At 52.4% G+C, this 27,089-nt stretch overlaps 1 protein-coding gene across 5 annotated transcripts; it reads right to left on the reverse strand.

The window, feature by feature from the left end:
• Positions 1-1,307: 1,307 nt before the first annotated feature.
• Positions 1,308-26,616, reverse strand: Sema4a (semaphorin 4A). 5 transcript variants are annotated; one of them, XM_021195765.2, is made up of 15 exons: positions 21,093-21,664; positions 20,203-20,370; positions 18,460-18,620; positions 17,482-17,544; positions 17,182-17,280; positions 16,845-16,950; positions 16,003-16,119; positions 15,480-15,604; positions 15,171-15,343; positions 13,537-13,687; positions 6,006-6,186; positions 3,782-3,900; positions 3,523-3,680; positions 3,151-3,248; positions 1,308-2,606 (listed from the first exon to the last, which is right to left on the reverse strand). In XM_021195765.2, exons 2-15 carry the CDS (start codon positions 20,339-20,341, stop codon positions 2,014-2,016), a joined length of 2,283 nt encoding a protein of 760 aa, XP_021051424.1. In that variant the 5' UTR covers positions 20,342-20,370; positions 21,093-21,664; the 3' UTR covers positions 1,308-2,013. The 5 variants fall into 5 exon arrangements, with proteins under 5 accessions (XP_021051424.1, XP_021051425.1, XP_021051423.1 ...); XM_021195766.2 differs by lacking the exon at positions 21,093-21,664 and adding an exon at positions 26,584-26,616 and having other exon boundaries at positions 1,311-2,606; XM_021195764.1 differs by lacking the exon at positions 21,093-21,664 and adding an exon at positions 24,525-24,623 and having other exon boundaries at positions 1,311-2,606.
• Positions 26,617-27,089: the final 473 nt, after the last annotated feature.

Consider the following 27,089-nt stretch of genomic DNA (forward strand, 5'->3'; position numbering starts at 1 on the left):
TTTTTATTTTATGTGTATTTATGTTTTTCCTACATATATGTCTAGAACTGGAGTTACTGGCCGTTGTGAATCACCACATGGTTGCCGGGAATTGAAACCAAGTCCTCTGCAAGAATGGGCAGTGCTTTTACCTTCTGAGCCATCTCTCCAGCCCCCATTCATGTGTGCATGTGTGGACATATAGGTACAACATCACATGTGTAGAGCTCGGGTTTCAGTCCAGTGTGTGGGTCCCAGGGATTGAACTCAGGTCAAACGCGCTTGGTGGCAGACACCTTTGCTTGTCCAGGCATCTCACTGGCTCTAAGAACTTTTTAAAAGCTCTATAGTAGCCGGGCGTGGCGGCGCACGCCTTTAATCCCAGCACTCGGGAGGCAGAGGCAGGCGGATTTCTGAGTTCGAGGTCAGCCTGGTCTATGAAGTGAGTTCCAGGACAGCCAGAGCTACACAGAGAAACCCTGTCTCGAAAAACCAAAAAATAAAAATAAAAAAAAGCTCTATAGCAGAAGGTTGGTGAGGAAGGGGCAGCTGTGGTGTGGCTGAGTAGAGGTCACAGTTTAGCTGTTGTTAAAGATTTAATGTCCATTTTAGAGAGGTCACAGAGCAGAATGTGAGGAGAACACCACAGGGGCTCAAAGAGAGCCAAGGAGAGGGAAACGGGGGGCCACAGTGGACTCTGGTGTTGTTCAGTGGTAATAGGAAAGAGAAACTAAGTGGGAACTACATAGGTAGAGTTATGGAGAAGGTTTTTGGCTTTTTGGTTTTGATGTTTTGAGACATTCTTGTAGCCCAGGTTGGCCTCTATCTTATTATTTGGCCGAGGCTAGTTTTCAGCTCTGGGTTCTCGTGCGTCTGCTTCCTAAATGCTGGGATCACGGGTAGATGCCCCTAAACCCATGTGTTCAGTTTGGCATGGCCTGTGCGCATCTGCAGTCAGAAGGAGGGAACCAGCTAAGTGAGGTGGGGCCCTGCTGGGAATTACACTAGAGAACAGAGGTTAGGCAGAGGGAGGAAAAGGCAGCGTGGGGAAGTGTGGAGACAGACGGATGGGGCCAGGGTGGGGGTGGCTGTGGCACACCTCCAGAAACTGTGGCTGGGGGCAGAGCTGAGCTGGAGTCACGATGAGCGTGGGAGTGCTGGGGACAGCAGGTGTGCCAGCCAGAGAGTCTCGCACGCATGCACACACTGCTGAGGCTGGTCCACACAGTCCTAGCTCTGCCTGGAGCCCAGGGAAGGGCTGGCTGGGGCAGACCTGATCCTCCACACAGGTGGAAACTTAGCCGTAAGAAAAACAGCACACCACAAGCTTTCTTTAAAGCTTATATCTTTTTTAATAAAAAATAAATTGTCTGTGACAAGCAGTTTTCTGAATCCCAAAACAAAGGGAGGAGAAAGGAAGAGGTCAAGGGTCAGCCACACTGGACAAGTGAACAAGGCTCAGATTATGCCCCCCATTCTAGCCAGGGCAGAGACAATAACAATCTGTCCAAACTGAAGCAAGAAGGAAGGTGGTTAGACTTCAGAGATGACTTCCCAAACAGTATGGCATGACTGGTAAAGAAACACAAGGGGCCAACTCCGTAGAGACTCTTGGAGACCTGGGAAGGAGGGTGGGCTGGTGTTCAAAGCAGCAGCTGCTTCTAGAGTGGCAGCTTTCAGGATGGAGTTTGCAGGAATAGCCCCAGCTTGCTCGGATGCTTAGGTTTGTCACCACAGAATCCTAGACAGCCACACCTTTCATGGTCTCCTGGAGCACGTTTGTTACAGGAGGGCTCTTGGGATCAATCAAAATCAAAGAATCCTGTCTGGCTCTTCCTGTCACGGCACAAGTACAGGTATGGAGACAGACCAATGTGCTTGCAGAAGAGAGTCCCACAGGGGAGGACCTACTGGGTGCTGTTGGTGACACACGTTAGTAGGAGAGCCTCCTACCCTGGTCAGAGTGGCACTGTGCCTGGCATAGCCAACATGGCCAGGGGCTTGCTCTGCTCAGCTCCGGATCTGTGTCCCCGTTTAAGCCACTTCGGCGCCCAGATGGTTGTTGTCGGCATCTACGTCACTGGCAGAGGTCCTGTGGTCCTTGGAGGACTGGAGGTGCTGGTCCCTGCTCAGCGGAGCCTTTTCCCTGGGGGGCAGCATCCCACAGCCCTGAACCTTACCCCGAGCCCGCAGCGCCCCCAGTGGGGAAGCGAGGAGGAGAGTGAGCACTCCCAAGAGCACGATGGCCAGGAGGACGGTAACGATGAGAAAATGGGGCCAGTAGGACCGCTGGGCAGCCATGGAAGCTCCGCCGCCGACCCTGGTCAGCGGGACCTGCACACGCTCGCGGGGAACGCCTGCCAGCTCAGGGTCCAGCGCCAGGGGCTGGTCCTGGCTGTCTACCCAATAGGAGACCACAGGGTATGAGTAGCCGTTCTCAGTGGCCACACACTGGTAGAGGCCCCCAACCCCGTCCTGCGGCAGCAGCAAGAGGGAGCCATTATAGACGGTAGCAGAGGCTTCTGGGATTTTGGCTCGGCCGTGACTCCAGTGGTAAGAGGCCAGTGCTGACAGGTGGGGGCAGGGCAGCTCCAGGATGGAGTTGGGAACTGTCAGGACTTCTTTAACTGGAGAAGAGCAAAGAGGTGACATGTTCAGTGGGGAGTGAGGAAGGAAGGTGGGAGAGCCAGCCTTACTTACATCTGGTCTGGCGCTGTATCCCAGGTCAGTAATGCTGGTGTCTGGGATTCCTGCTATGGACCACCATGACCGTCTGTCTTCTGATTCAACTCCCAAGCTCAAGGCTCAACCCTTCTCTGTCTTCAGGCTAAACCTCAAACTAGCCCCCAGTCTTTCTGTCTAATTTCTAGCCAGGTCAACCCTTAGCTTCTGAGATCAGCCAAGATTGGTCCTGTTCAGAGTGGCATGGCTGTAGGCAGCCTCCAGTATTAATAACTCCAACTCAGATGCCAAACCTACATCGACCTCGACCTGAACCCTAGTGTGTCCTCCAGCTCAGCATGCCCTTCCTGTCTACTGTCCACTTCACATCTTGACTCGAGAATTTAGGTCGCAGCCTAGGCAGGCGCTATAGAAGCTATGGGGGCAGAAAAGCCAGTCCTGCCCGAAGCTCCCCAAGTGCCTGGTCACCTCCTCCAGTCCCACACTCACTAAGTTGAGGGGGGCTCTGACGCCGGGGGCTCCTGGCCATGGGGCCACGGGTGCATACCCACTCCGGGTTGCCGCGCTCCATGTCCTGCTTCCAAGGCCTGAGAAGAAAGGCAAGCAAGCTCAGCTCTTAAAACAGACTGAAGGGGCAGGGGCGGGGCAGAGGGGTGGGGGAGGGGCAGATTAAAGGGAAGAAGAGAGGAAGACCAGGTAGAAGAACGCAAGGGCAGCTTCAAAGCTGAACTGGACCCAGAGGGCTGGAATCTGGGAATGAGAGTGTTGGTGCCCTTTTGAGGGGGGAAGAACAGTAACAGAAGCTGGAGAAGGAAAATCTAAGCAGACTGTCTTCAGTCACCATTCAGGGCCAGCACTCACTTGGTAGAGCCAGACAGAAGGCTGCAGATTCTTAATTCAGGGTCCCAGGCGCAGTGCGGGTCCCTGGCAAGCACACAGTCCACGCAGCTCTCATAGACACTGCAATTGGCCCTGGGAACTCTCCAGATGCCTCCGGAGAAGCCTGCAAACACTGCACCCTGGGAAAGAGATGGAGGGTGTCAGGAGCCCTAGCACCCTGGCCCGAGCTCCCCAGGTGCTCCCCACAGGACAACCGTGTTCTGTTCAGGTCCCTTCTCACCTGGGCAGGGGCCAGCTGCAGGTTTCGAACAGGCTCTGAGTCAGGGCTCAGCTGGATCTCCTCCACGAGATAAGCGCTGCTGTCCTGAGGCACCACAGCCTTGTGCAAGGACCCCGTGGCTGCAGAGACAGAGACAAGAACTTCTTCCTCTTCTTCCTGTCACTGCCCTCGAACGCCTCCTCCGCAAGACAGCCACAGGGCACACAGGCCACTCAGTCCCTCCACGGCCCAGGGATGGGGAGGCTCTCATGGCAATCTTCCTTTCCTTGTGTGTTTTGTTATGTATGTGTCAGGCATGCGTGCACACATGCATGTGGAGAACATAAGTCAGGCGACGTGTTTTACTCAGTCACTCCCCACTGTATTGCTGAGATAGGATCCCTCACTGAACCTGGAGGTCCCCATGACCTAGATTGGCTGCATAGTCAATAAGCACCAGGAATCCCGACTGCCCCACCCCCACTCTGGATTTGCAGGTACCCAGTGCAGCACCCAGCTTTTACATGTGTTCTGAGCATCTGAATTCACGTCCCTACAACTGAGTCATCTCTGTCTTTTTCTAGTATGAAGGGTAAAGGAAGAGTTAAATCCAGGGCCTCTCACGAGCTAGGACCCTGAGCTACATTCCCAGCCTTCGATTTTACTTGAGACAGGGTCCTTGAAGCCCAGGCTAGACAAACATGCAATCCTTCTGGCTCAGCCTCCCAAGCAACTAGGATTACAGTCCTGCAACACCAAACCCTGCTTCTGATCACCCTTTTAACGGTTGTAACTTCCCAGAACTCAGAAATCTGAGTAAGAAAATTATGAACATACGCCACCATGCCTCAGGCCTGGTTTTATGCGGTGCTGGGGATTGAACTCAGGGCTTTAGGAACTGCAGACAAGCACTCTGGCTACTGCCGGGGTGTGTCATCAGCCCCACAGAAAAGACTAAAGATACAGAGGGCAGGGTGGTTCAAAGATGGCAAGACAGGAGACCCTTGGCAGAACAAGCTGAGAAGGGAAAGGGAGGCTGGGCCTGGAGAGCCAGGAGCTCTGTGTGTCCTCTAGGAAGCAAGAGGACCAGGGTCATGAGCCAAGAATGAGGGTGGGCTCAGTAGAGAGAAACAGTTGGCTGGGGAGTGTGCTCCATTGCCAGCCAACTGAAGGCATGCGCTTTCCTCGGAGGAAGGCACTGGGCTCATTCACTCTTCCAGGCCGTGCCAAGAGATCTGTGCCTGTGCTGAGCCTGTGCTGAGCATGCAGTAGGAAAATCAGAGACAAAAATTCCCAGACTGGTGGAGTGGGTGGAGGCAGACCATAACTGTTGTGAATGGGAAAACTGCATAGCGCATTAGCTGTAGATTAGAAAGTCAAGTGGAACAAGGGGATCCTGCCCAGGGTGGGGGCAAGGGAGGGCGGGTCTGCCTTGCTTAGAGACAGGGTCTCGTTCTGCTACTCAGGCTGCCAACTTTGTAAATTCTTTTATTTTTCAGTCTGGTCTCACTATGTAGCCCTTGGCTGGCCTGACACTCACTAAGTAGACCAGGCTGGCCCAGCACTTACAGAGATCTGCCTACCTCTACCTCCCAAGTGCTGGAACTAAAAGCATGCACCACCATGCCACATTCTTTTTTTCTTCCTCCCCTCCCCTCCCTTCCCCTCCCCTCCCCTCTCTCTTCTTTTCCCTTTTCTTTTCTTTTCTTTTCTTTTCTTTTCTTTTCTTTTCTTTTCTTTTCTTTTCTTTTCCAAGACAGGGTCTTATTCTATAGTCCAAACACTTGGGAGATAGAGGCAGGTAGATATGAAGTTGAGAGTCAGTGTTAGATACATAGTAAGTTGGAGACCAGCATGGGCTGCATGAGACTGGGGGGGGGGGCGAGGAGGTCTGGCGTCTACCCTTCTCCAGGTCACCGTTGATGACCCTTTCAGTCCTGCTTCCCTCCGGACCCTCTTCTCCTGCCTCTGATATGGCTTCTCTCAGAAGGCAGGCAGCGCTTTCTAAGACTGGAATATAGACTGGGGTCTGTATTCCCCAGCCGACTGAAAGCTCAGAAAGGCAAGAGACCGAATTGTCTTGCCATGGCACTGTGCCTCTTGAGTCCAGCAGGGGGCTCATACACTATCTGCTAAATTATGAGCTGAACACAAAACGGGGATGGACTCAAAGGCTTCCTGCCTCAGCCTGGGTTTGTGCCCCTGCTCCGGTCATCCCAGGTAAATTCTGGAAGCCTATACTCACAGGTACCCAGGTACATGACCACATGGTTGCTCCCATCAAGGCCCCGAGCTGACTCCACGGCAAGCCGTGTGTACTCCACTCCAGACTTCACCAGGAGGGGTGTTCCTACCACGTGCTCATCCATCAGAAAATGGTCCTTCATGAAGGTCAAGGCTTTGTCAGAGGAGGGGCCCACGGAGCACTGGAGGAGGAGGGAAGCAGAATGTGTCAGCTCCTGAGTGGGTGCACCCCTCCCTCTCCCACCTTCCTCTGCCCTCTTTCCTCAGATGGTAACACTCAGACCCAGAGCTCCAAGGCTCTCTGTGAGGTTGAAAATGCCTAATTCATGAAAAGTCGCCAGCGAGGGGCGGGGCGGAGCGGCGCGGGGCGGGGCCAGCATGCCCTGTGGACTGGGTCAGCTGTTTCCTCTGCCCTGCTCTTCCGTGCTTGCGTCGATGCCAGCACGAAGCACGCTGAATGCGCCTTCAGGCAAGCACCCCTCTTTACTATGTCTGTGATCCCTGGCGAGGCAGTGGGTGACAAGACGGAGGTGTGACAGAAACGGGCGGTGTTGCTGTTTTGCGTGAACTTGCTGCGTGACTTGGGGGAGTTCCTCCTCCATTCTGAGCCCTGTTTCTTTCACTCATACCCGAGGGTGTTAGACCGGCTGTTCCTTCAAAGCCCTGACAACTGGAGAGAGTCTTTGCTTAAGATTTAATTAATTGTCTTTCCTTCCCAAGAACATCGTCCTGAGACCAGTCCCAACGGTCACCTACAAGCTGTGTAGTGAGGTTACTATAAGGTTACACAAATTACTTCATCTCTGAGCCACAAATTTCTGAAGTGAGGGGACATCTATAATCCCTTTTCTGTGCCAGCAACCAACGCATGTGCCCCCCCCTTTTTTTTGCTTCCTCCTATGGAGATTTTTAAAAATATTTTTAACTATTTCACTTATTACTTTGTCTCTGTGTATATGTGTGAGTGAGGGCAGGTACCTGTAGCGGTACACCATCCCCTGGCGCTGCCTGACCGGGACACTGGGAGCCAACTTCAGGTCCTCTGCAAAAACCAGTAAGCACTCTTAACCACTGAGCCACCTCTCCAGCCTCTCAAACACTTACAATTTCCAGACATGGCCTTGGTGAAGAGCCCAGGCCAGCCTTGAACTGTGTGGGAAAGCACACAGCCAAGGACCATCAGATTCCTGGGTAAAACTGCAAACAAGACAAACTGAACGGCTCAGAAAGAAAAGATACACAGACCCAAGAGGAAGCCAGGCGTGGTGGCACACGCCTTTAATCCCAAGACTGGGAAGACAGATTGTGAGTTTGAGGCCAGCCTGGTCTACAGAACAAGTTCCAGGACAGCCAGAGCTATGTAAAAGAGACCTGACTCTACACTCCTCTCCCCCACACATCTTTTTTTTTTTCTTTAAAGATTTATTTATTTTATTTATATGAGTACACTGTAGCTGTCTTCAGACACACCAGAAGAGGGTGTCAGATCTCATTACGGGTGGTTGTGAGCCACCATGTGGTTGCTGGGAATTGAACTCGGGACCTCTGGAGGAGCAGTCAGTGCTCCAACCCGCTGAGCCATCTCTCCAACCCCCCCCTTTTTAACTTTATCTTTATGTATATGGGTGTTTTTTCCTATATATATTTGTCTGCGAACTGTGTGCATGCCTGATGCTTAGGAAGGCCAGAGAGGGTGTTGGATCCCCGGAACTGAGACATCTTTCCAGGTCCTGATTGATTGATTGATTGATTGATTGATTGATTTATAACTAGAGAAGAAAAAGAAAAACAAACAAACAAACCACCAAAGAGAAAACAAAAACAATTCAAAGAGAAGAAAATGTCAGAGAAAATCTCATCCTCTTCCTGGCTTCCTGAGAGGGAGCGGAAGCTATTTTGTTCCTGAACTAAGAGGAGCCCTTACATAAAGAGAACAGGCAGGTACCACACATCCCACGGGAGGCACACATCCCTCAGGAAGGCAGCCAGCTCACCTTCAAATCCATCCGACTCTGACCAAGTCTCTAATCTAACAAGTGCGCATTTACAAAAACACTGACCCGGCCGGCATGGTGACTCAATCCTGTAAACCCAGCACTTAGGAAGCACAAGCAAGAAGATGGGAATTCAAGGTCATCCTTAGCTAAGATGAGAGTCCCAGAACAGTGTGGGCTACCTGAGACTGTGTGCACACACATCAACACATGCACACACACACAGACAACCACACACAGACACACACATGCACAGACACACACAGACATACACACAGACACACACAGACATACACACAGACACACACATACAAACACACACATATGCACAGACACACACAGACATACACACACAGACACACAGAAAGACATGCACACACACAGACAAGCACACACAGAGACACACACAGAGAAACACACACATAGAGACACAAACAGGCACGCACAGACACACACATACAGACACACTCAGAGACATGCACACACACACACACACACACACACACACAGGCACACGTCCCCTCTAGGTAAACTACACTGAAGAACAGCACTGGGATCTCCACTGCACAACTTTGTAGGACAAGGAAGTAAAGTGGAAAACCAAAGAGTGCTGGAGCGGGGGCAGGGCTCACGGATTGAAAATGTTTGCTGCTGTTCTCTGGAACCAGAGCTTGGCTTCCAACACCAATGCTGCATGGCTCACTGTAACTCCAGCTCCTGGGGACTGGCCTCTTCAGGCTCCTTCACGCACATGGCACACCCAGAAACACATACATATACATAAACAAAAATAAAGAGCCTGGCTATAGAAATAAATCTTTAAAAGAAAATAAAATATAAATTACAAGACATTTAATAGAACACTCTATCACAAGCTGTAGATCTTATTTGGATTTTGACTGAAGTAAACAGACCATATTTTTTTAAATTTGGGGACTGGGTAGCTGATGGTGGCAGCACACACGTTAATCCCAGCGCTTGGGAGACAGAGACAGGTAGATCTCTGGTCTATAGTGTGAGTCCAGGACAGCCAGGGCTACACAGAGAAACCCTGTCTTGGTGGGGGGGAGGGGGGAGGCTGGGGAAGTGTGTGGGGAGGCTGGGGAAGTGTGTGGGGAGGCTGGGATGTGTATACACATAAGGACTTGCGTTTGGGTCCCCAGCAGCCCCATAAAAGCCAAGTGCATGAGTGCCTGCACCCCCAGTGCTAGGGCATGGAAAGGAAAGGCTCTCTAGGACTTGCTGGCCAGCTGGTCTAGTCAATCAACAAACTCCAGGTTCAGTGAGAGATGCTCTCAAAAAACAAGATGCAAAGCTGGGCATTGTGGACCCAGCACGTGGAAGCCAGAAGCAGGCAGATCTCTGTGACATGAAGGTCAACCTGATCTACATGAGTTCTAGGCCAGCCAGGTCAATGGAATAAAAAGAAAGAGAGTAAAAGATGGGCAACACAGGAGGAAATAACACAGCATCAACCTCTGGCCTATAACATGTATGTACACATGCATGCACATACATGTACACATGCATATACACATGTATACATACACACTTGTACATACATACACATACATACATAAGTACATACACATAATACATATGTGCACACATACACTTATACATATACAATGCACACACGTGCACACACACACATATATACATGTACACATACATACACACATGTACACATACACAAGTATATACATACAATACACACATGGACACACATGCACACACATATGCATGTACACATATACACACATGTATACATACAAATATATGTATATGTACACACAGCAAAAAAAACCTTTATAACATTGGTTCTTTTAGATTTACTTATTATTATATGTAAGTACACTGTAGCTGTAATTTAGACACACCAGAAGAGGGTGTCAGATCTCATGACAGATGGTTGTAAGCCACCACGTGGTTGCTGGGATTTGAACTCAGGACCTTCGGAAGAGCAGTCAGTGTTCTTAACCGCTGAGGCATCTCGCCAGCTTTATGACAGTGGTTCTTAACCTCCCTAATGCTGACTCTTTAATACATGTTCCTCATGTTGAGGTGATCCCCAACCATAAAATTATTCACTGCTACTTAATAACTGTAGTTTTGCTACTGTTATGAATCATAAAGACCTGTGTTTCCCAATCACCTTAGGTGACCCCTGTGAATGGGTCATTTGACACCTCCCCAACACCGGGGTTGCCACCCCTAGGTTGAGAAGTACTGTCTTACAGTATCTTAGCTGTTCTGAGCTGTGAGCGGGGGCACATGTCTGTCCTCACAGTACTTGAAAGAGAGAGGCAAGAGAATTACAATTTTGAAGCCAGGCTAAGTTACACAGCAAAGCCTCTTTCAAAAGAATAAATTAAAATAGGCCAGCTGGCTCAGCAGTGAAGAGTACTTAGCTGGTCTCGCAGAGGATCGGAGTTCTGTGCCCAACACCCACACGGTAGCTCACAGTATCTACAACTCCAGTTCCAGGGTACCAGATGCCCATTTCTGACCTCCTCAAGCCCCAAGCACACACATGCTACACACACATACATGCAGGCAAAGCACTCATACACATGAAATAAAAGGAAGTCAGACTTTTCCAAGAGTAGGTTCCAGAATGGGGAGGCCTGTGTTCTGACTCAGTCACCCTTGCATCCCAGAGTCTACTACGGTAGCATGTGCAAAATAAATATTTGTTGAACGAAAAACAGGGACAAACAGTTCAAGCAAACTTTTCTGTTCTGAAGTTTTGGGGATGGAACCCAAGGCCTTGTGGAGGCTAGGTTAGTGCTCTACCACCAAGTTCTATGTACGTGTGGGAGACCTCAAAGGAGAAAGGCTCCTACAGGCTCCTCTGTTGGAACGCTTGGCTCCTCCTGCCCCACACTGCTGAACTGCTGAGGATTAGGAGGTGTGACTAGATGGAGGAGGTGTGTCACTTGAGGTGGCCTTTGAGATTTCAAAAGTCCACGCCAGGCCCAGTGTGTCTTTACCTGCTGCCTCTCAACCACTGTACCAGCCCTGAGCCTGCCTGCCTGCCGCCATGCTTCCAACCATGAACTCACTCCCTGAAGCTGTAGCCAGCCCCCAATTAAATGCTCTCTTTTATAAGCTGCCTTGGCCATGGCGTCTCCTCACAGCAATAGAACAGTGACTAAGACACAGAGCACGAGAAAAGCTCTGAAGAGCCAAGAAAATAAACGAAATGTCCAGGGTAACGTGGTCCGCTGGGCACCCAATTGAGCTCCGAGACCTCACAAGCTCAGTGTGGAAGAAGTGAGCACGGAGGGCTGGCCAGGTGGCTCAGCAGGTAGAGGTGCTAGTTGATGACAGCTGGCCCTCTCTCCCTAATGGAAACAGAAGTGACTCCTGTGGGCTGCTCTCTGAGCCCCTCACACAAAACAATCAAAGAAATACGTAATTTAAACATTGAAAGAGCTGGGCCTGGTGGCGCAGGCCTTTAATCCCAGCACTCGGGAGGCAGAGGCAGGTGGATTTCTGAGTTCGAGGCCAGCCTGGTCTACAAAGTGAGTTCCAGGACAGCCAGAGCTATACAGAGAAACCCTGTCTCGAAAAACCAAAAAAAAAAAAAAACATTGAAAGAGTCCAGTGAGGGAAAACAAGTTAGGTCCAAAAGGTTAGGTCTCCAAACAGCTTAGGAAATCTCCGAAACAGGTAACAGAGCAAGTCTTGCAAAGTCTGCAGGAAATGGTTTCAGCTCTTTAACTACATACCCTAGCCAGACCATCACCAGAGTGGAATAAAGGAGGCTTCTGCTTTCAACGTCCCCCAAATGTCACCTGCCTATGTCTTTATTTTCTCAGGCCTCTATAGAGGACAGCCTCTACTAAAGCGAGGTAGTTTAAGGTGAGGCAGAGTCCTGGGGACAGCTCTGTTAGTCGAATGCCTGCCCAGCGCACAGGAAGCACTAGGAGCAACCCTCTGTGCCACAGGCACTAGGCACAAAGGTGCGTGCTTATACTTCCAGTACTCATGATGTAGGCAGCAGGATCAGAAACTGAGGTTGCCTTCAACTCCATCGAGTTCAGGGCCACCATGAGCTACAGAAGTCCTGTCTCAAAAGAGAGAAAGAAGGAAGGAAGATGGAGAAGAAAAGAAAGAGGAAGCCACGGAATGTGTGCCAGAAACAGAAGCTATGTTGTTGGAGAGTGGCCAAGGGACACTCCAAGAAGAGGAGGAAGGGAAACTGTGGATGGATGCAGAGGTCAGCCATCTGGGCTTCGGCCTATCTGAGGCTTTCTTAGAAAGTGAAACTGTTTAAGGAGCCAAAGGTCTAACTCTAGGAGATCAAGGAAGAAGCTGAAATGAATATAAGAGCTTAGAAAAAGCAAGCAAAAAAAAAAAAAAAAAACTGGATCAGGATAACAACTCACCACAGGTAAACAGAAGGTCTATAAAAAGGAAAGGTAATCATGGCTTACTACCTGGCTCAGCTGGGAGTGAGTCATATACAGTAATCCTGCCAAAACTAGAGTGACAGGGGCTGGGGAGATGGCTCTAGAGGTAATTGGACAATGGTAGAAGGGAACCAACTCCCCAAAATTGTCCGCTCACCTTTACCCATGTACCCACACACATTCAGAGACAATAAACAAATAAAAATTATATCTGAAAAATTCCTAGGGTTGGGGGTCGTGGCCTGGTGTTAGAGCACTTGCCAGGGCAGATGTGAGGTCCTGGGTTTGAGCCCCAGAACTCAGGGGGGAAAAAAAGTTACCTTTTAATGCTCACACAGAGGTTAGAAATAGTACATGGGGGGAAGGGAGGGAACGGAAGTCTGATTTGCAGAATTTGCTAATTTCCGAGGCGCACACTGCCTTTGAACCCGACTTCGAGCTACCGATGTTGTGACAGTGAGCATGAGTTTGGAGAGACATACACCAGCCATGGAGAGCTGGGAAAGAGAGGCGGCACACACTTGTGATCCCACCCTCGGGACAGAGGCAGGAGGTGAGTGTGGATGCAAGTGTGGCTTCAGCACCAGTCCTGTAGGTGTCTCTGATCCGAGGCTGCCTAGAATGTGCACTGATTCCCTACCCCTGCATCCTCCCGACTGCTGGGATTACAGACGGGCACCATTGCGCTCAGCCTATTTGATTCATTTCAATTACGTATACGGATAATTTCAGATTTTAAAATACATTAAGAAGTTCCTGGAAAATGCACAGGTGAAAAGCTGGGCATGGTGGCACATGCCTGAGATCCAAGCATTTGGGAGGTGGAGGCTGGATAGCCAGGAGTTCGAGGCCAGACTGAGTTACACGAGGTCCTTCCCAAAAATAACTGAAATGGTGGTGAAGCTGCCCAAAACTATGCTTGTGGTGCCTGGCCCATGTGCTCTTAATTCTTTGGTGATAAAGTCAGGGATTTGGTACTCACTGGGAAAGATGTGGCCCTGGCAACTATTCTGGATGTAGGGTGTTATCAGTCATCTGTGGCATATGAGCAGCTGGGCGGAGAGTGTGGGCCTTTACCCTGCTACAACAGGCGGCGCTGGGAGGAGTGGGTGGTACTCACACTGCCTGGCCTCGGGCTGACCTCTGAGCCCCGGTAAGTGGTCCAGCGGGAGGTCTCCTTGTTCAGCTCCTTGTACTTCCCTTTAAAGACTCGCTCAATGTCCGTGAGAGAGAAGGCACAGACTGCAGAGCTCCTGGTCCCGCCAACCTGCCTGCAGACAGTCAGAGAAGACATTCACTGTGGTTCCCTCGGCTGCCTCTCCAGCTCCAGTGGCATCCCAGCTGGCCTGGAGGGTAGGAGCCAGGCCAACCTCTGGAGGCTTCTTTTTCCTTTGCTGATGGTGATAAGGACCTGAGAGCCCCACAGAGTTCCCTGACCCTGGCCTAAGGCCTGGCTGGAAGCCCATCGCAGGATCTGAAATATGATTACTCCTAATGAGGATTAATTGGGGTATAGGTAGGCCCTGGGGTGGCCCCTGCCTGTCCTGCCCAGGCTGGGCTGTGCCCACAGGAAGAGTGGTAGAACCGGCTTCCTGGTCCTCAGAGAATGAGCCACGGCTTTGTCTCTTCTGCCGGTCTGTGGCGAACCAGTATGTCTTCTCACAGTCTCCTCGATACACTGACTGGGTTCCCAGTTCTGCATCCCACTGATGACAGACCCTGCACACCAGAAACCTTCGCTTCCTGATACGTGGTTGGCAGGTGTCTAAACACTATGATGCCAGACTGTGGCTGTGGGACCTTTGGACTGTTCTTGGTCTCTGAGCAAGTCCTTCCTGTTTTCTCAACCATAGCGACAACCTATGGCCATTAGGAAGCTGGTGCTAAATTTGTGTCTAGTTTTTCTTTTTTCTTTTTCTCTTGTTTTTTAATTATTTATTTTATGTATATGAGTACACTGTGGCTGTCCTCAAACACACCAGAAGAGGGCATCAGATCCCATTACAGATGGCTGTGAGCCACCATGTGGGTGCTCGGATTTGAACTCAGGACCTCTGGAAGAGCAGTCAGTGCTCTTAACCGTTGAGCCATCTCTCCAGCCCCGTGTCTAGTCTTACAATAGCATTTGAGTGCTGCAGACCCTTGTCCTATCCTAGTTGATTGGTCTTGTTTGTCTTAAGACAGTCTCCAGGAGCTGAGGCTATCCTCAGTATGGAGCTGAGGATGGTTCCCTGTCTTTTCTTCTCATCTACCACCATCCCTGACTTAGGTGGTGCTGGGATCCAACCCAGGGCTCTGTGCATGCTAGGCAAGTGCTCCACCAACTGAGCTACATCCCCAGCCCTTGTTTATTTTTGAGGCATTAGTCCTTGAACTCCTGATCTTCCTTCCTCATCACCACGTCTTTGTTTTATCAATGCTTTATTTTGCTTGAGACAAGCTCTCTCTGTGTAGCCCAGACTGGCCTTCAGTTCCTTAGCCTCTTGCCTCCACCTCCCAAGTGCTGAGAACGCGGCATGCATGCACCATGATGCTAGGTATTTTGCTGATTTTTAGTGTCTGCCTCCTGTAAGCTTCCTTTCAGGCAGAATGAAGCTAGTCTCTGAGCTTTGTTTCTTTCCTACGCATGAGAGACAGTCCGGTTCTTGGGGATGCTCAGATGTCTTCCTATGCAAAGCACAGAATGTAAAGTAGGCTCTATCCGCTCCCGCCTCCCTGGGACACAGCCTTCCTTTTCCCTGCCTTGCTGCTCACCACTGGGAGGTAAAGACTGCGTAGATGCGGGAAACAGAGGGAGAATCGGCGGGCAGCAGGACCGCGTGGCGGATGATGTTGAATGGCAGCTGCCCTGGCTGAGCGCAGAGCAATTGGGCTTTCAGGAAGGTGGTCCACTTCTTCTGCAGCAGCTTTTCACCGCCCACGTCGTTCTAGGGGAACGGATGGAGTCAAGGCCTTGTTGCGGGTGAACCCGCCCAACCCACCTCATTCCCATTCCCATTGGCTTCCAAGCTGCCAGTCCTCCTCCGGGGGCGGGAGGGGGCGGCTTGGGGGATGGGGGCAGACCTTGCAGACTTGAGCCACCCTGGATATGTACAGCTCCTCAAAGAAGTCAAACTCGCTGGCTGTCTCCTCAAAGAAGAAATAGACGACCTGGGTGGATGGAATGGCTGCCACGAAGGAGGCGTCCGCTGCAGGGGGCAGGACAGACAGGCTCAGGGGACTGAGCATGGGGACTCTCAGGGTTCCCTTGGAGACACTGTAGGGTGGATCCCTAGGGCCAGGGCAGAGGTTGTCTCCCATCCCATGGCCTGTTGAGACATATATGTACTTTTTTCCTTTTTGAAACAGGATCTTACTATAGCTCTGACTGGGGAAACTCACTGTGTAAACCAGGCTGGCCTCCCTTTCCAGAGACCCACCTGATGCTGCCTCTGACTCCCGAAAGTTGGGTGGTATGGACCACGCCAGCCAGCTGGAGTACTTTAATTCGTTTTTTCAAAAGAGAGATGAGTGAATGAGAACAAATCCCAAACCTAGGGTCAGGAAAGGGGCCCAAACTTGTGTTGACTGGCAGTCAGGGGCTTACCGTGCAGCCAGCGTAGGAAGACGTCAGTCTTGAGAACAGGCTGGGATCCCAGTGTCCGCATCAGGATGGGCTCGCTGCCCAGGAAGTTGTTCATGGTGCCAGAATAAAGCATCCCATCTAAGACCAGAGGGAGGAGAAGCAAGTATCAGGGGAAGGCTGCCCGCCCTCCTCAGACACGCCTTCCTTCTATCTTGTACCCTCTTACAGAACCCCAAAGCAGAGCCCATACTGCCCCCACACACACACACACACACATGCCCGGCAGCCTTCTTAATCCCTCTACCCACAGGCAACGGCCTGTGTAGTCTTCTGTATTGAGCACTTGGCAGTCCTTTCCTGGTCCTTCCTCAAACACCAATCCCAGAGAAATGACTGTCTCGTGCTCACCAACCCTGGGCCCCTGCTTATCTTTTAAGTCTGCTCAAAAGGTAATAGCCATCTCCTGTAGGAGACCAGGGTGGGAGGTCTGTGATGGCTCGTGTCCAGGCAGAGGCACAGGGCTTCTTTGTTGTGGCCGCCTCAGTACCCAGCTCCATGTGTAAGCCATTCGGGAGAGTCATTCCCCCATGCAGACTGGTTAAACGAGTGGGCAAACCTCAGGGCTCATCTGGTGCCTGGCTAGGCCACGCGGCCTTGTATCAACCCACATGCGTTTCTTTGCGCCCCTTTGGGGACAGTTCCAGATGGGGTAGTGGCTGGGCTGTCTGGTTCTCCCTGTGATCCTGCCCCTGGAGGCTCCTGATTTGCTCTGTCCCTTTCTTTGGAAAGCCATCATATCTCACTTTCCCCAGAGTTGCTAGGAAAGGCAAGTTTCAAGAGGGTCAGGAAAGCCCAACACTCACCGACCAAGACAGCTGTGTGCTTGTGAACAGGGTCAAAGGGGCTTTGGCCCTTCCCGTCCATGACCTTGTCTATCAAGATGGGCAACGGGAGGGAATCTTGGAGTTCCTAGAGGGGGGAAGAGGCTGGGAGCCCAGAATGCCAGGGTCGCACGTCTGAGAGATGAGGAGCATGAGGAAGTAAAAGGGACAGAGAGGGAAATTGGTCTGGGGCTAGGAATCTTACGAGGGTCCGCAGGGACCAGAGATTCCCAAAGCTACGGAGGACAGGCTGGGATGGGTGTGAAGAGAGGTGTCGGGGCCTGTGAGCCAGCGGGGCTGGGGGCGTCAGACAACTCACAATGAAGGTACAGGCAGGGCTGAAGGCATAGGTTCCACAGGCATAGAGGTGAGTGGCATTGTAAGAGACCAGGACACGAATGAAGTTGAAACACTGTGTCTAGGGGGAAGCAGAGGAATCAGGCTGTCAGGCTGACCCCCATCCCCAGTGGAGAGGAGGGTTGAGATCAAGAAACTTGACAGACATGGTCCACTGGATAATCACAGGAACAGGTCCTCCTGCGCCCATCCCTGGGGTCACCAGGGATGGTCTCTGACACCAGGGTTCTGTCGCCCACCCTCTGCCCCCACCTGCATTTACCTCATTGCTCTTCTTCTTAAAGGCACATTCAGTCTTTTTTCTCTCACTGGCTGGCCAGGGTATCTAAAGTGGAGAGTTGAAAGGGGTAGATGAAAGGAGAGGAGCTCTTTGGTTTTTCTGTAAGCCACCACCACCTCCTGTGCCCCACACACCCCAGCTCTGATGTAAAGCCACCGGTAAGCGCTTAGTGACGTTCTGGTAGGCAGTCATATGCCAATTTGATCAGGACTATAACTTGCATAGTATTAGGATTCATCGGGACATGGCTCTGGGGTAGAAGCAGACAGATCTGAGTTCAAATTTAGGCTTGGCCATCAACTGACTGTGCAAGCTGGCACCATTTCGCAGCCTGTTGGTGGTTACAGCCAGAATGCGTGTGCAAGTGCCTGGCATCTGCAGCAGTGGTTATAAACCACACATTTCCTGGGGGAGACGGTAAACCCCTTAAAGAAGCTGCAGAGAAGGGGTGCAGATATGCAGATAGGCTCTCCGGCACTCTAGATGAAATCTGCCACTGAATGACTCGGCTCCCGGTCCAAGACTCTGGAATTTTACCTATACCCCCGACATGTGCAGGAGGTCAAGAGACCACACACTGAGAAGGAGCCATTCGATGTGCCTTCTTCCTCCCCGTCCCCTCCCTTTACACTGCTGTCATTGGAGTGAAGATAGCACAAGAAGATCTCTCTCTCTCTCTCTCTCTCTCTCTCTCTCTCTCTCTCTCTCTCTCTCTCTCTTTCTCTCTCGTAGGTGCACATCAAATAATAATTTGAGTCACTGATTTGAGTCAATGTTTCAAATTTCCTATGCCAGTGATTTCCATATCAGCCATTTGAATGGCTGAGGATACTGTGAGACCACAGCAGCATGTCCCTGCTGAGACTGCTGACTCAGAGTGGCAGGTGGCAGCTGTTCATATGGAAGCAGAACTGGTCCAGGGAAGCTGCTGTCCTGGACTCTGGCCCCTGGTCTCCTCACCATGCTCCTCAGCCTCGGGATTCCCGGGTTCTGGATATTCAAGGCCAGGACGGCCTCTCGAGCCCCCACATAGAGAGTGTTGCCATCTTCACTCAGGAGCAGCGTGTCGAAGTCTCGGAGGCCTTTTTGTTGGAAGAAGCTGAGGGCTCTGTGCCCATCTCCTGTTGGGAGGCAGTGACAAGGAAAGGATGAGGAGGAGATGACCCCTGAGGCAAATGTGGGGGAGGAGTGGCAGCTGTTCCCCCTTCACTGGCGGCACCCCCTCCATTCCCTGCATCCCCCCAACAGCAGGTCTTCTGAACTTTGTGTTGAGTCTCCAGAAGAGAAAAGTGCCAAAGACAGGGTACTGGTAGCTTGGGTACAGTTGGGGATGTTGGGGGAAAGAGCCTGCTCAAGACACAGACAAGAAATGAAGTGAGGTTAGAAGATGCAGTCTCAGGCCTAGGGGAATGCAGTGAGACAGGATGGGAGAGGGAAGAGCTGACAGGTAGACACAGGAAGGGGTTCTCAGCCACAGGCAACGGAGATAGCTGTCATTTGCCTCAAGATTTGTCTTGAGTTACGGATCCCTCTGCCACCCCCATTTCCTCTGTCTCCTCCCCTCGCTCTGCAATAGGAGTTGCCCATCACCAGCAATGCCCCCCCCTCGGCAGAAGAGGCTGCTTCCTCTCCATTTCTGAGCCCCATCAGTGTGGGCATGCCTGGGTGCCACCTGGACAGTCTGAATATGTTGGTTAGTAGGGCATGTTCACTACCTATCTTGGTGGTGGTGTGTGGTGAGTGTGTGGGTCCCTGACACACTGGCACATCAGCAAGGAGGAAGGAGCGCTTCAGATAACTCTCTAGTGAGCACATTTGGGCTTTTGCTTCAGTCAGAGGACAATGTGGCTGTTACTCTTTTAGCCTCAGGACGTCTGGGAACCAAGAGGAATCCAAAGACAAAATGGAAAAGACACTGCATAGGTTGGCTTCTCCTGAACTCTGAAGAGAGCTCATTGTACTTCCCCTCGAAATGCAGGCTTGTTTGTGCCTGCATTCCCATCCCACCCAGAGATGCCTCTCTATCCACATCTCCTTTATCATGTTGCCTCAGAAGGATGCTAAGCTACAGCCGTGAACAGAACTGCCGCCTTACTTCTGCGTGCGTGTGTCTGCGTGTGCATGTGTGTGTGTGTGTGCGTGTGTGTGTGTCTGCGTGTGTGTGTGTCTGCGTGTGTGTGTGTGTGTGTGTGGTACGTGGCACTTCCCCTGGGGCATTTCCTGGAACTAAAGGCGTCAGAAACCCAACAGCCCCCTCGGCCTCATCAAGAAACCACCGAGGACCGAGGCTGGGTGAGCTGCTGGGGTCCCTTCTGACACCCAGTCTCCTGGACAGGATCTGCCCTGGTGTGACCTCTGCAGTTGGCTTGGGCCCTCCAGCTCCTCAGACAATCTAGAGTGAGCTTTAGCTTTCCGGCTCCTGGTACTATAAAAGCAGTCAGGAGTTTAAGGCTCCCTGCTTAGTGACGGTGACATTTGAGGGAAAGAAAAACCACTGAGTTGGCAGAGAAGGGCAACGGTGACCTTTCCTTCCCTTACAGATCGACTTGTGCCTCAAGTGGCCTCTCCTCCCCCAGCTCCTCCCAGGCTCCCTGGCATCTCTGTTTCTCCATACCATTTCGTCCCCTCTGGCACACCCTTCTCCTTCCTCAGCCCTTTCATCTCTACGATGCCATCCATAGCTCCCAGGTACCAGACACTCACCTGCATGGTATTTGACTCTGGGCATGGGCCCCTGACCACCAGTCCCAGAAGCAGGTGGCAGTGATGGCAGCAGGAACAGTTGGGAGAAAAAAACACCCAGGAGACTCCATGAGGCCTGGCCCAGGGATGGTAGGGCCATGGTCAGCCGGAGACGGTCACCAGATGGTTCTGAGGAAACAGGCACTTTCTGGGTTAGCCATGCTTACCACACCCTTCCCGAGGGCCAATAGGAGAGCCCCAGGGGGCAGAAGTTCCTCTCTGGAAGGGCCCTCTCAGAGTCTCACTTCCATCCATCCCCAGCCTCGATGGTACCTCCTGCTGCCCTCTGCACAGGGTGCTGCTGTGGCCCACGCTGTGCCTCTGGTCTCCTACTATTAAAAAAAACTACCTTGCCATTTCTCACCTGGCTCACAGGAAAATTCCTTTCCACTTTTGCCCCCTCAGCATCTCCTGGCCCTGTGCTCCAGAGCTCTGATCATCTCTGGCCCTGAGCAAAGGGCTTCTAGGGAATTAGTTCCTGTACACCAAAGGTAGATTCCCCACGCTGGTCTGTCACTCAGCTGTGCTGTGACACCTTATACCCGCTACTCACCCCAACCCAGGCAGACAGCCTACCCTCTCCCCAGCCCTCAGGGGCTCTGACTCTTGCTTAACTGGGTCCATCAAGCCTTCTTCTTAGGGGTAGGGGCGTGCCAGTTTATCTACCACTGTGGTGGGGCTGCCGCCTGTATTTCCTGGGAGTGGCCTGGGCAGGAGTCCTTGGCAGACTCTCAACTTCTCCAGCCCCCCTGTCTGCCTCCTCAGAGCTCCACATCAGCCTCCCCCATGACCACTACTGAATGCAGGTTCTCCCCGCCTGTACACCCCCCCCCCTGCCTTGTCTCACATACCCTTGAGCCAGCCACACTGAGAAGTCCTGTGTTCAAACCCTGAATCAGGGTACCATCCGAGGCAAAGAAGGGGGTCCAGGCAAGGCAAGCAGGCTCAGCCTGGCTGGAACGGGCGCGCGGCCCTCCAGGCACCCATCCTGCCAGAGCCAGTGTGGGTTTCAGGCCAGGGAAACCAGAATTTCTACCTCGAGTTGTGACAGATCCTGGCTGGCTTGGGCGGAAGTTGGTAGATCAGGGCGGGGAGACTGGTGGAGGGGGGAGTGGGGGTGAGGCTCGAAGGCCTTGCAGGAGACACACCTCCCTCCCTCCATAGTCTATCCAGAAATTAAGAGTTCCTTCTCGGCCAGTTCAGTGATGTCCTTGTTTCTCCAGCACATTACTTCCAGTCTAACCAGCCCAAGCTGCAGACTCCTCTTGCTCAAGAGAGCTCAGAGTGACACCGTCTCTCCTTTTCCTTTTCTCTCAGACCCCATTGTGGGGTTTCCCCACTGTCACATACTGAGTCCTCCTGACCTCTCACACCCACCCAGTGGGACCACATTCTTGAAAGATAACACATTTAAAGCTGGGCATGGTGGCGGCTCATACCTTTAATCCCAGCACTCGGAAGGCAGAGGCAGGCAGATCTCTGAGTTCGAGGCCAGCCTGGTCTACAGAGTGCACTCCGGGTCATCCAGGGTTACACAGAGAAAGCCTGTCTCAAAACAAACAAGAAAAAAAAAATCCTACATTTGTATTAGGGTTTTTTTTTTCTATGACTTTGCTGGGGAAGCCCTCGTAATTTAACGTCTCAGTGGGGAATTGGAGAAACTCCCCATTTGAGCGCATGCTTCGTGGGCTACTCCGAGGCACCCAGCTGGCATGGTGGCTGGTTCCGCCTCCCCAGAGGTTCCAGGAAGACCTCGTAATGCAGGGTTAATGAGTAACCAAGGATTCCTAGGCCAATAAAGAGTGGTTGGGCTGCTGCCCACTCTCCCGGGTCAGCTGACTTCAGGTTAAAGAGCACAGTGACCCAAGGCTGGTCTACCTCCAGGACATACCCAGTCTTCCCTGTAAACACCATTCTCACCACCAGGATGGTCCCCACTGTAGGCTGTCCTCCACCCCCTTCCAGTTACAGCTCCTAGATGGAAAGCATTCCTCGGTAGAGCCCGCTTGGCCTTCCCTTCATGCTTTCCCCCTGCTTCCGTTCTCCCAGGAGCTGGGCTCACACAGACCCTCCTGTGTGAGCTACATCTGTCAAAGCTTGTTAAGACACACACACACCCCCCCCAAGCTCTCCGTTCACTGTGAGGACTCTGCCAATCTCCCTGCACTGACACAAACTTCTGAGTCTCCTTGACCTCTAGATCAGGCTTGGGAAGCCACCACCCCAGGGCCTCTCTGGAGACAGATTGGCCTATCTGGGTCATAGGGAGGAGCTGTGACAGGGGAACCAGAGGAACAGCTCCAATGCCATCCTTCTCTACTGTCTTCCTGTCCTTGGGCCTCCTCAGGAGACCAAGTGCTCTCCCAGACCCTCGGACGATGTGGGGAGCTCACACTAGGGCTTCAGGCTTCCCAACTTCAGCAGGCAGGCTCCACTACAGTCTTCTTGCACAGAGAACAGAAGTGCAGCAGGGGTGACTGGACAGCCTGAAGTCCATCCATCTACTTCAGACCTGTCTAATTCGGAAGCTCTCCCTACATGGCTGGCTCCTTCAGTCCCATCTCCTGCTCTAGTGCATTGGCTCAGCTCAGAACTGCTTAACAGAGGGAGTAGGCAGGCATCAGGATGGGAGGAGCAGGGACTCTCTCTCCTCTAGCCAGGGACCAATCACTCAGGGTGACTCCTGACTCAGAAGGTACAGAAATCTCCCAGAAGAGAGGCCATCTGATGTCAACTTCAGCCTAGGTGTTTCCGGCCCCGGGGTGCCACCCACTCTCTCACAGTGCCTTTCAGGCCTGGCTAAGAAGAGAGAGGCAGGTGGGAGAAAGGGACATGGCCCCACCGTCTCATCTCTCACACCCCTGAACCTCACCTGTCACTCACACAGGGTCCTGCCTTCAGAAGAGGCCATGCTGGGCATTCCCTCCTGCTGTTGCTTGTCTCAAGAAAGCCTTAATCATTTTTTAAAAAGAAGACTACATTTTCATTTACACTGGGCCCCACAAAGGGTATAGCAGGCTCTGCTTCCAGGACACGCAGAGCTGGCAAGCCACGCACCCTCCCTCACTCCACAAACGAGGAAAGCAGGGCCAGTGGCCGGAAGCATCCGAGGCAGGAAGGGCAACTGGCAGCAAACAAACACTGGTTCTCACCCTGTGGGGTGCGACCCCCTTTATAGGGTGTGGGTGGGTGGGCAGGGAGAGGTTCAAATGACCCTCTCCTAGGGGTCGCCTAAGATGATCAGAAAACACACCTATTTACATTACCAAGCATAACAGCGGCAAAATCACAGGTATGAAGTAGCAATGAAAATAATTTCATGGTTGGGGTCACCACCATGTGAGGAACTGTGTCAAAGGGTCACAGTATTAGGAAGGTTGGGAATCAATGCTATAGAGAGGAGAAGAGCCATCTCCCCCGCCCCTGCTCTCCCAAGCCAATTCTCCATAAACCCTGGACCTCAGCCTGGGGAAACCCCAGGACCAGGTCAGCTCCAGGAAATCTCAGCATTAGACTTAGCCCCTCTGTCAGACTCCAGTCCTCCCAAGTCCTCCCCTAACCCCTAGACCACAGAGAGAGAGTAGCCCCTTCCTGTGGGACTTGATCAAAAGTAGAGGTGGGGAGCGGGGGGGGGGGTGAGGAGGGATGGATTGTGGAGGGTCAGCTCCTCGTCCGATCCCTTGCCCCTGACTTGCATGGATTCTCCACTGAGGAAGAATGTCAGCACAGAAGCCACCCCTCGCTTCATCAGTGACCTGGCACATCCAGTGTCTCCCACTTCCTTCTCTTCCTAGCCTTAGGGGCAGCCTTGAGGAGAGCAGGGTCTTGGGAAACAGCCTTTTCCAGCTCCCCTTGCAACCCATGGCCCTGCCCCTTTTTTATGATTGTAGCCAGTCAAATCAACTTATATGGATTTGAATGCCTACTGTGGGGCCAGGGAGGGGGGTCACTAAGATGCCCCCAGTCTGTGTCCCTAGCAACCCCCCCCCATACCTTTTCCTGTGCCTGCAGGTCTCCAGAATTCTTACCACCACACACACACACACACACACACACACACACACACACACACACACACGCACACACTCCATCAACCTAACCCCTTACCCAGTGCCTCTTGGGCTCCCTCTCTCAGTCTGGCTAGTGCTGGAAGCTGCGTTGAGCATTACACACAATGGTCTGACTTCTCTGTCTTGCCCCTCCTCAGGGCAGAGTCAGCGCCAGACAATGGCCCGCCCCTCTGTTCCGCACTGTCTGTCGGCGGCGGCTCCCCTGCTTCTTACCTGGAGCTCGGGATTCCGCTGTGCTTCCCTCCCCCTGGAATACCAGGCGCTCGGCTTTCCGGTCTCCTTCCCGCCACCCTCCCACCCCCATCCTCAACCCCATCCCACCTCACTGGTCCTTAGTCACCATGGCGACCACATCTCTAAGTGGGAGGGACTAGAATCTCCCCATATTCTTCCTCCTCCTCTCCTGTCCCACTGTGCCCCATTTCTGTGGCTCCTGGATTCTCATTTGTGGAGGCAGGACCCCAGATGTGGCAAGGGGTGGGGAATACTCTAACCCCTGGGTGCCTGCTCTGCTCCTTTGCCCACCTTCAGGCAGACACCAGTGTGCAGAATCAGGTATAGGAGACCAGTGAGGCAGAGGAGCCCCTTTATGGGCAGTTTCTCTTGATCTCTGGCTTTCCCAAGTACTGCAAATGCATAAGGAAGATGTACCTGGATGCAAGCCAACCACCTACCACGGGAGTTTGCCAATGAGGATGTATGCAAACATAAATACATGTATGCAAGGGTCTCCACCGAGATGCTTAGGAAGCCATCTTCATTAATAGCCTGACCCCTGGGGGAGGGGCTACTCTTCTCAGGTTCAGGTCTGGAGTTCCCTTCCTAAACCACTTTACCTAGACAGTGGTGTCTCCAGAAAACCCTCAACAATACCCCCTGAGAAGGGGGAAAAAAAAAAATCTGTGATGTAAGAGGCAGACAGGAGGCAGACTTCAGAAAGAACTTCCCAAAAGTCTAACGGTAAATAGGAACAGGGAATTAGAAACAACAGTGACCTGGATTCTACAACAGAGGTAAGCAGAGCTTTGGGGAAGCTTTAAAAGCTGCCTGCTCTTGAGTTACCCTGACACCAGAACTCCTCCTGTCTCCGCAGGGCCTTTCTTTAAGACAGGAAGGAACTAAGAAAGACAACTCTAAGGGCTGGCTTTCTAGGGGTGCAGGATTGACCACTGGGCACCACGGTCCTAAGAAACAGGGTTTCTGGGTACTGACCTGGCGATCTATAACTCGCTGTGTGATCCCAGATTGGACCCTCGCTGTCCCTGACTCCCATAAGTAAAAGGACATGGCAAGCAGCCTGGCTCCTCTGCAGAGTTCGTAGTATTTTTAGGAAAAAGGAAGTGAGTGCCCTGGAGGGGCCAGGCAGGGCAGCGGGGGCTTCTCAGGCCAATCCCGGTTCCCTTTTGAGTCTGGACTGAGATGGGGTCAGCATTTCCTTCCAGGGCGGGATGATGAGGACATACCATGTGCTGGTACTCTCCAGGAGAAGCGGATTCAGCAGGACCACCTGCGTGCTCCTGTTTTGGAATTTCCACCCTCACTGCCTTGCTTCTAGGTCTGGGGTTTCTGTCCCCTCTCTGGGTGTTCTCTCAGGCACTTGAGGAAAAAGCAAGATTTGTGCAGAACCCACCCCCATCGAGGTCCTTGCCTCCGAGACACTATCACCCTCACTCCCAGAGTAGGTGAGCTGTCTGTGGGAGGCTCGGAAGGGACTGTCTGCCACAATGATCCAAGGAAAGGGTTGCCTACGTCTCTTAGGCTCCATGTCATCCGGGTCCTCCCAGTCTTACGCTGGAGCTAAGTTATCCAAACACGAGAAGAGGGGTTTTAGTTCTTGAGTGGCTGTGGTTGGAAAGGGGCCCGTTGAGTGGCCTGACACCGAGCTCTCTTGTTCCCAACTCTCACAGGGAGAGAAAATAGCCATTGCCTCCGCTGCTGCGATGAATGCGTTCCCTTTCCTCTGCTGACCTAACCCCAGTTTCTCCAGCTGTGGGGAGGTGGGGCAGCGAGCGGCTGATGGAGTTTAGCAAAGGAAGGTCTCTGGGGGAAATGTGACTGGGAGGGAGGTAAAGAGACCCGGGCAAACTGACTGAAGAATCATTGCTGGGGATGTCCTGCCCTCCCCCTTGCCCTGGCAGAGGCCACACACACAGACACACACACACACAATGATGTCCTGAAGCAGGCACACACACACTTAGTGTCCTGGCATCCCACTCCCATGCCACCCCTGGGGATCACGGGTCCCTCGCCCACCACTTTCACACCTTACCCCCAGCAGTACAGACCCCTAACCCAGGCGTCCGAGACTTCCAGCAGAGTCTGTACCAGGCAGGGGCGGAGCGAGGGCAGGCATGGTAGGGGAGAGGGCCTGCCAGCCCCCTCCAGTGTCCCAGTTCCCAGGCAGCTCTTAAAGAGACCAGAGAGAATTAGCCAGGGGCAGCTTAAGAGGTGAATGTAGAGGAAAGCCACCCTGTGAGACCCCACCCACCTTCCCAAAAGTCCCCAGACTTCCCCGCCTGTCTTGTTCCTCACTCCATGAGGACTGCCTTGTTGGCCACCCAACTCTGACCACCAACTCCCACATCCTGGCCCTTGTTCCCCTTGGGCTCTTGCCCACTACCTCCCCTCCCCCATACTCGTGCGACCTCAGTCTCTAGGAAGGGGTGCCAACTGGCACTGACTAGAACGAGGTATGGAGAATAAGGCCTGAGCCGGAGCTGTGTGTGTTGGGGGGGCATCCCCCATAGTCGGTCTGGATAGATAGAGGGACTCTTC

This window comes from Mus pahari, chromosome 4, assembly GCF_900095145.1.
Source record: "Mus pahari chromosome 4, PAHARI_EIJ_v1.1, whole genome shotgun sequence".
NCBI lineage: Eukaryota > Metazoa > Chordata > Mammalia > Rodentia > Muridae > Mus > Mus pahari.

Excerpts from the sequence above, each read along its gene's own strand:
- Sema4a (XM_021195764.1), bottom strand. The coding sequence starts at position 24,615 with ATGGGGGTGGGAGGGTGGCGGGAAGGAGACCGGAAAGCCGAGCGCCTG. Across the intron at positions 3,681-3,781 it reads TGCAGCTGGCCCCTGCCCAG|GGTGCAGTGTTTGCAGGCTT; the intron begins GTGAGAAGGGAC and ends TCTCTTTCCCAG. Across the intron at positions 2,607-3,150 it reads TCAGAGCCCCCCTCAACTTA|TTAAAGAAGTCCTGACAGTT; the intron begins GTGAGTGTGGGA and ends GCTCTTCTCCAG.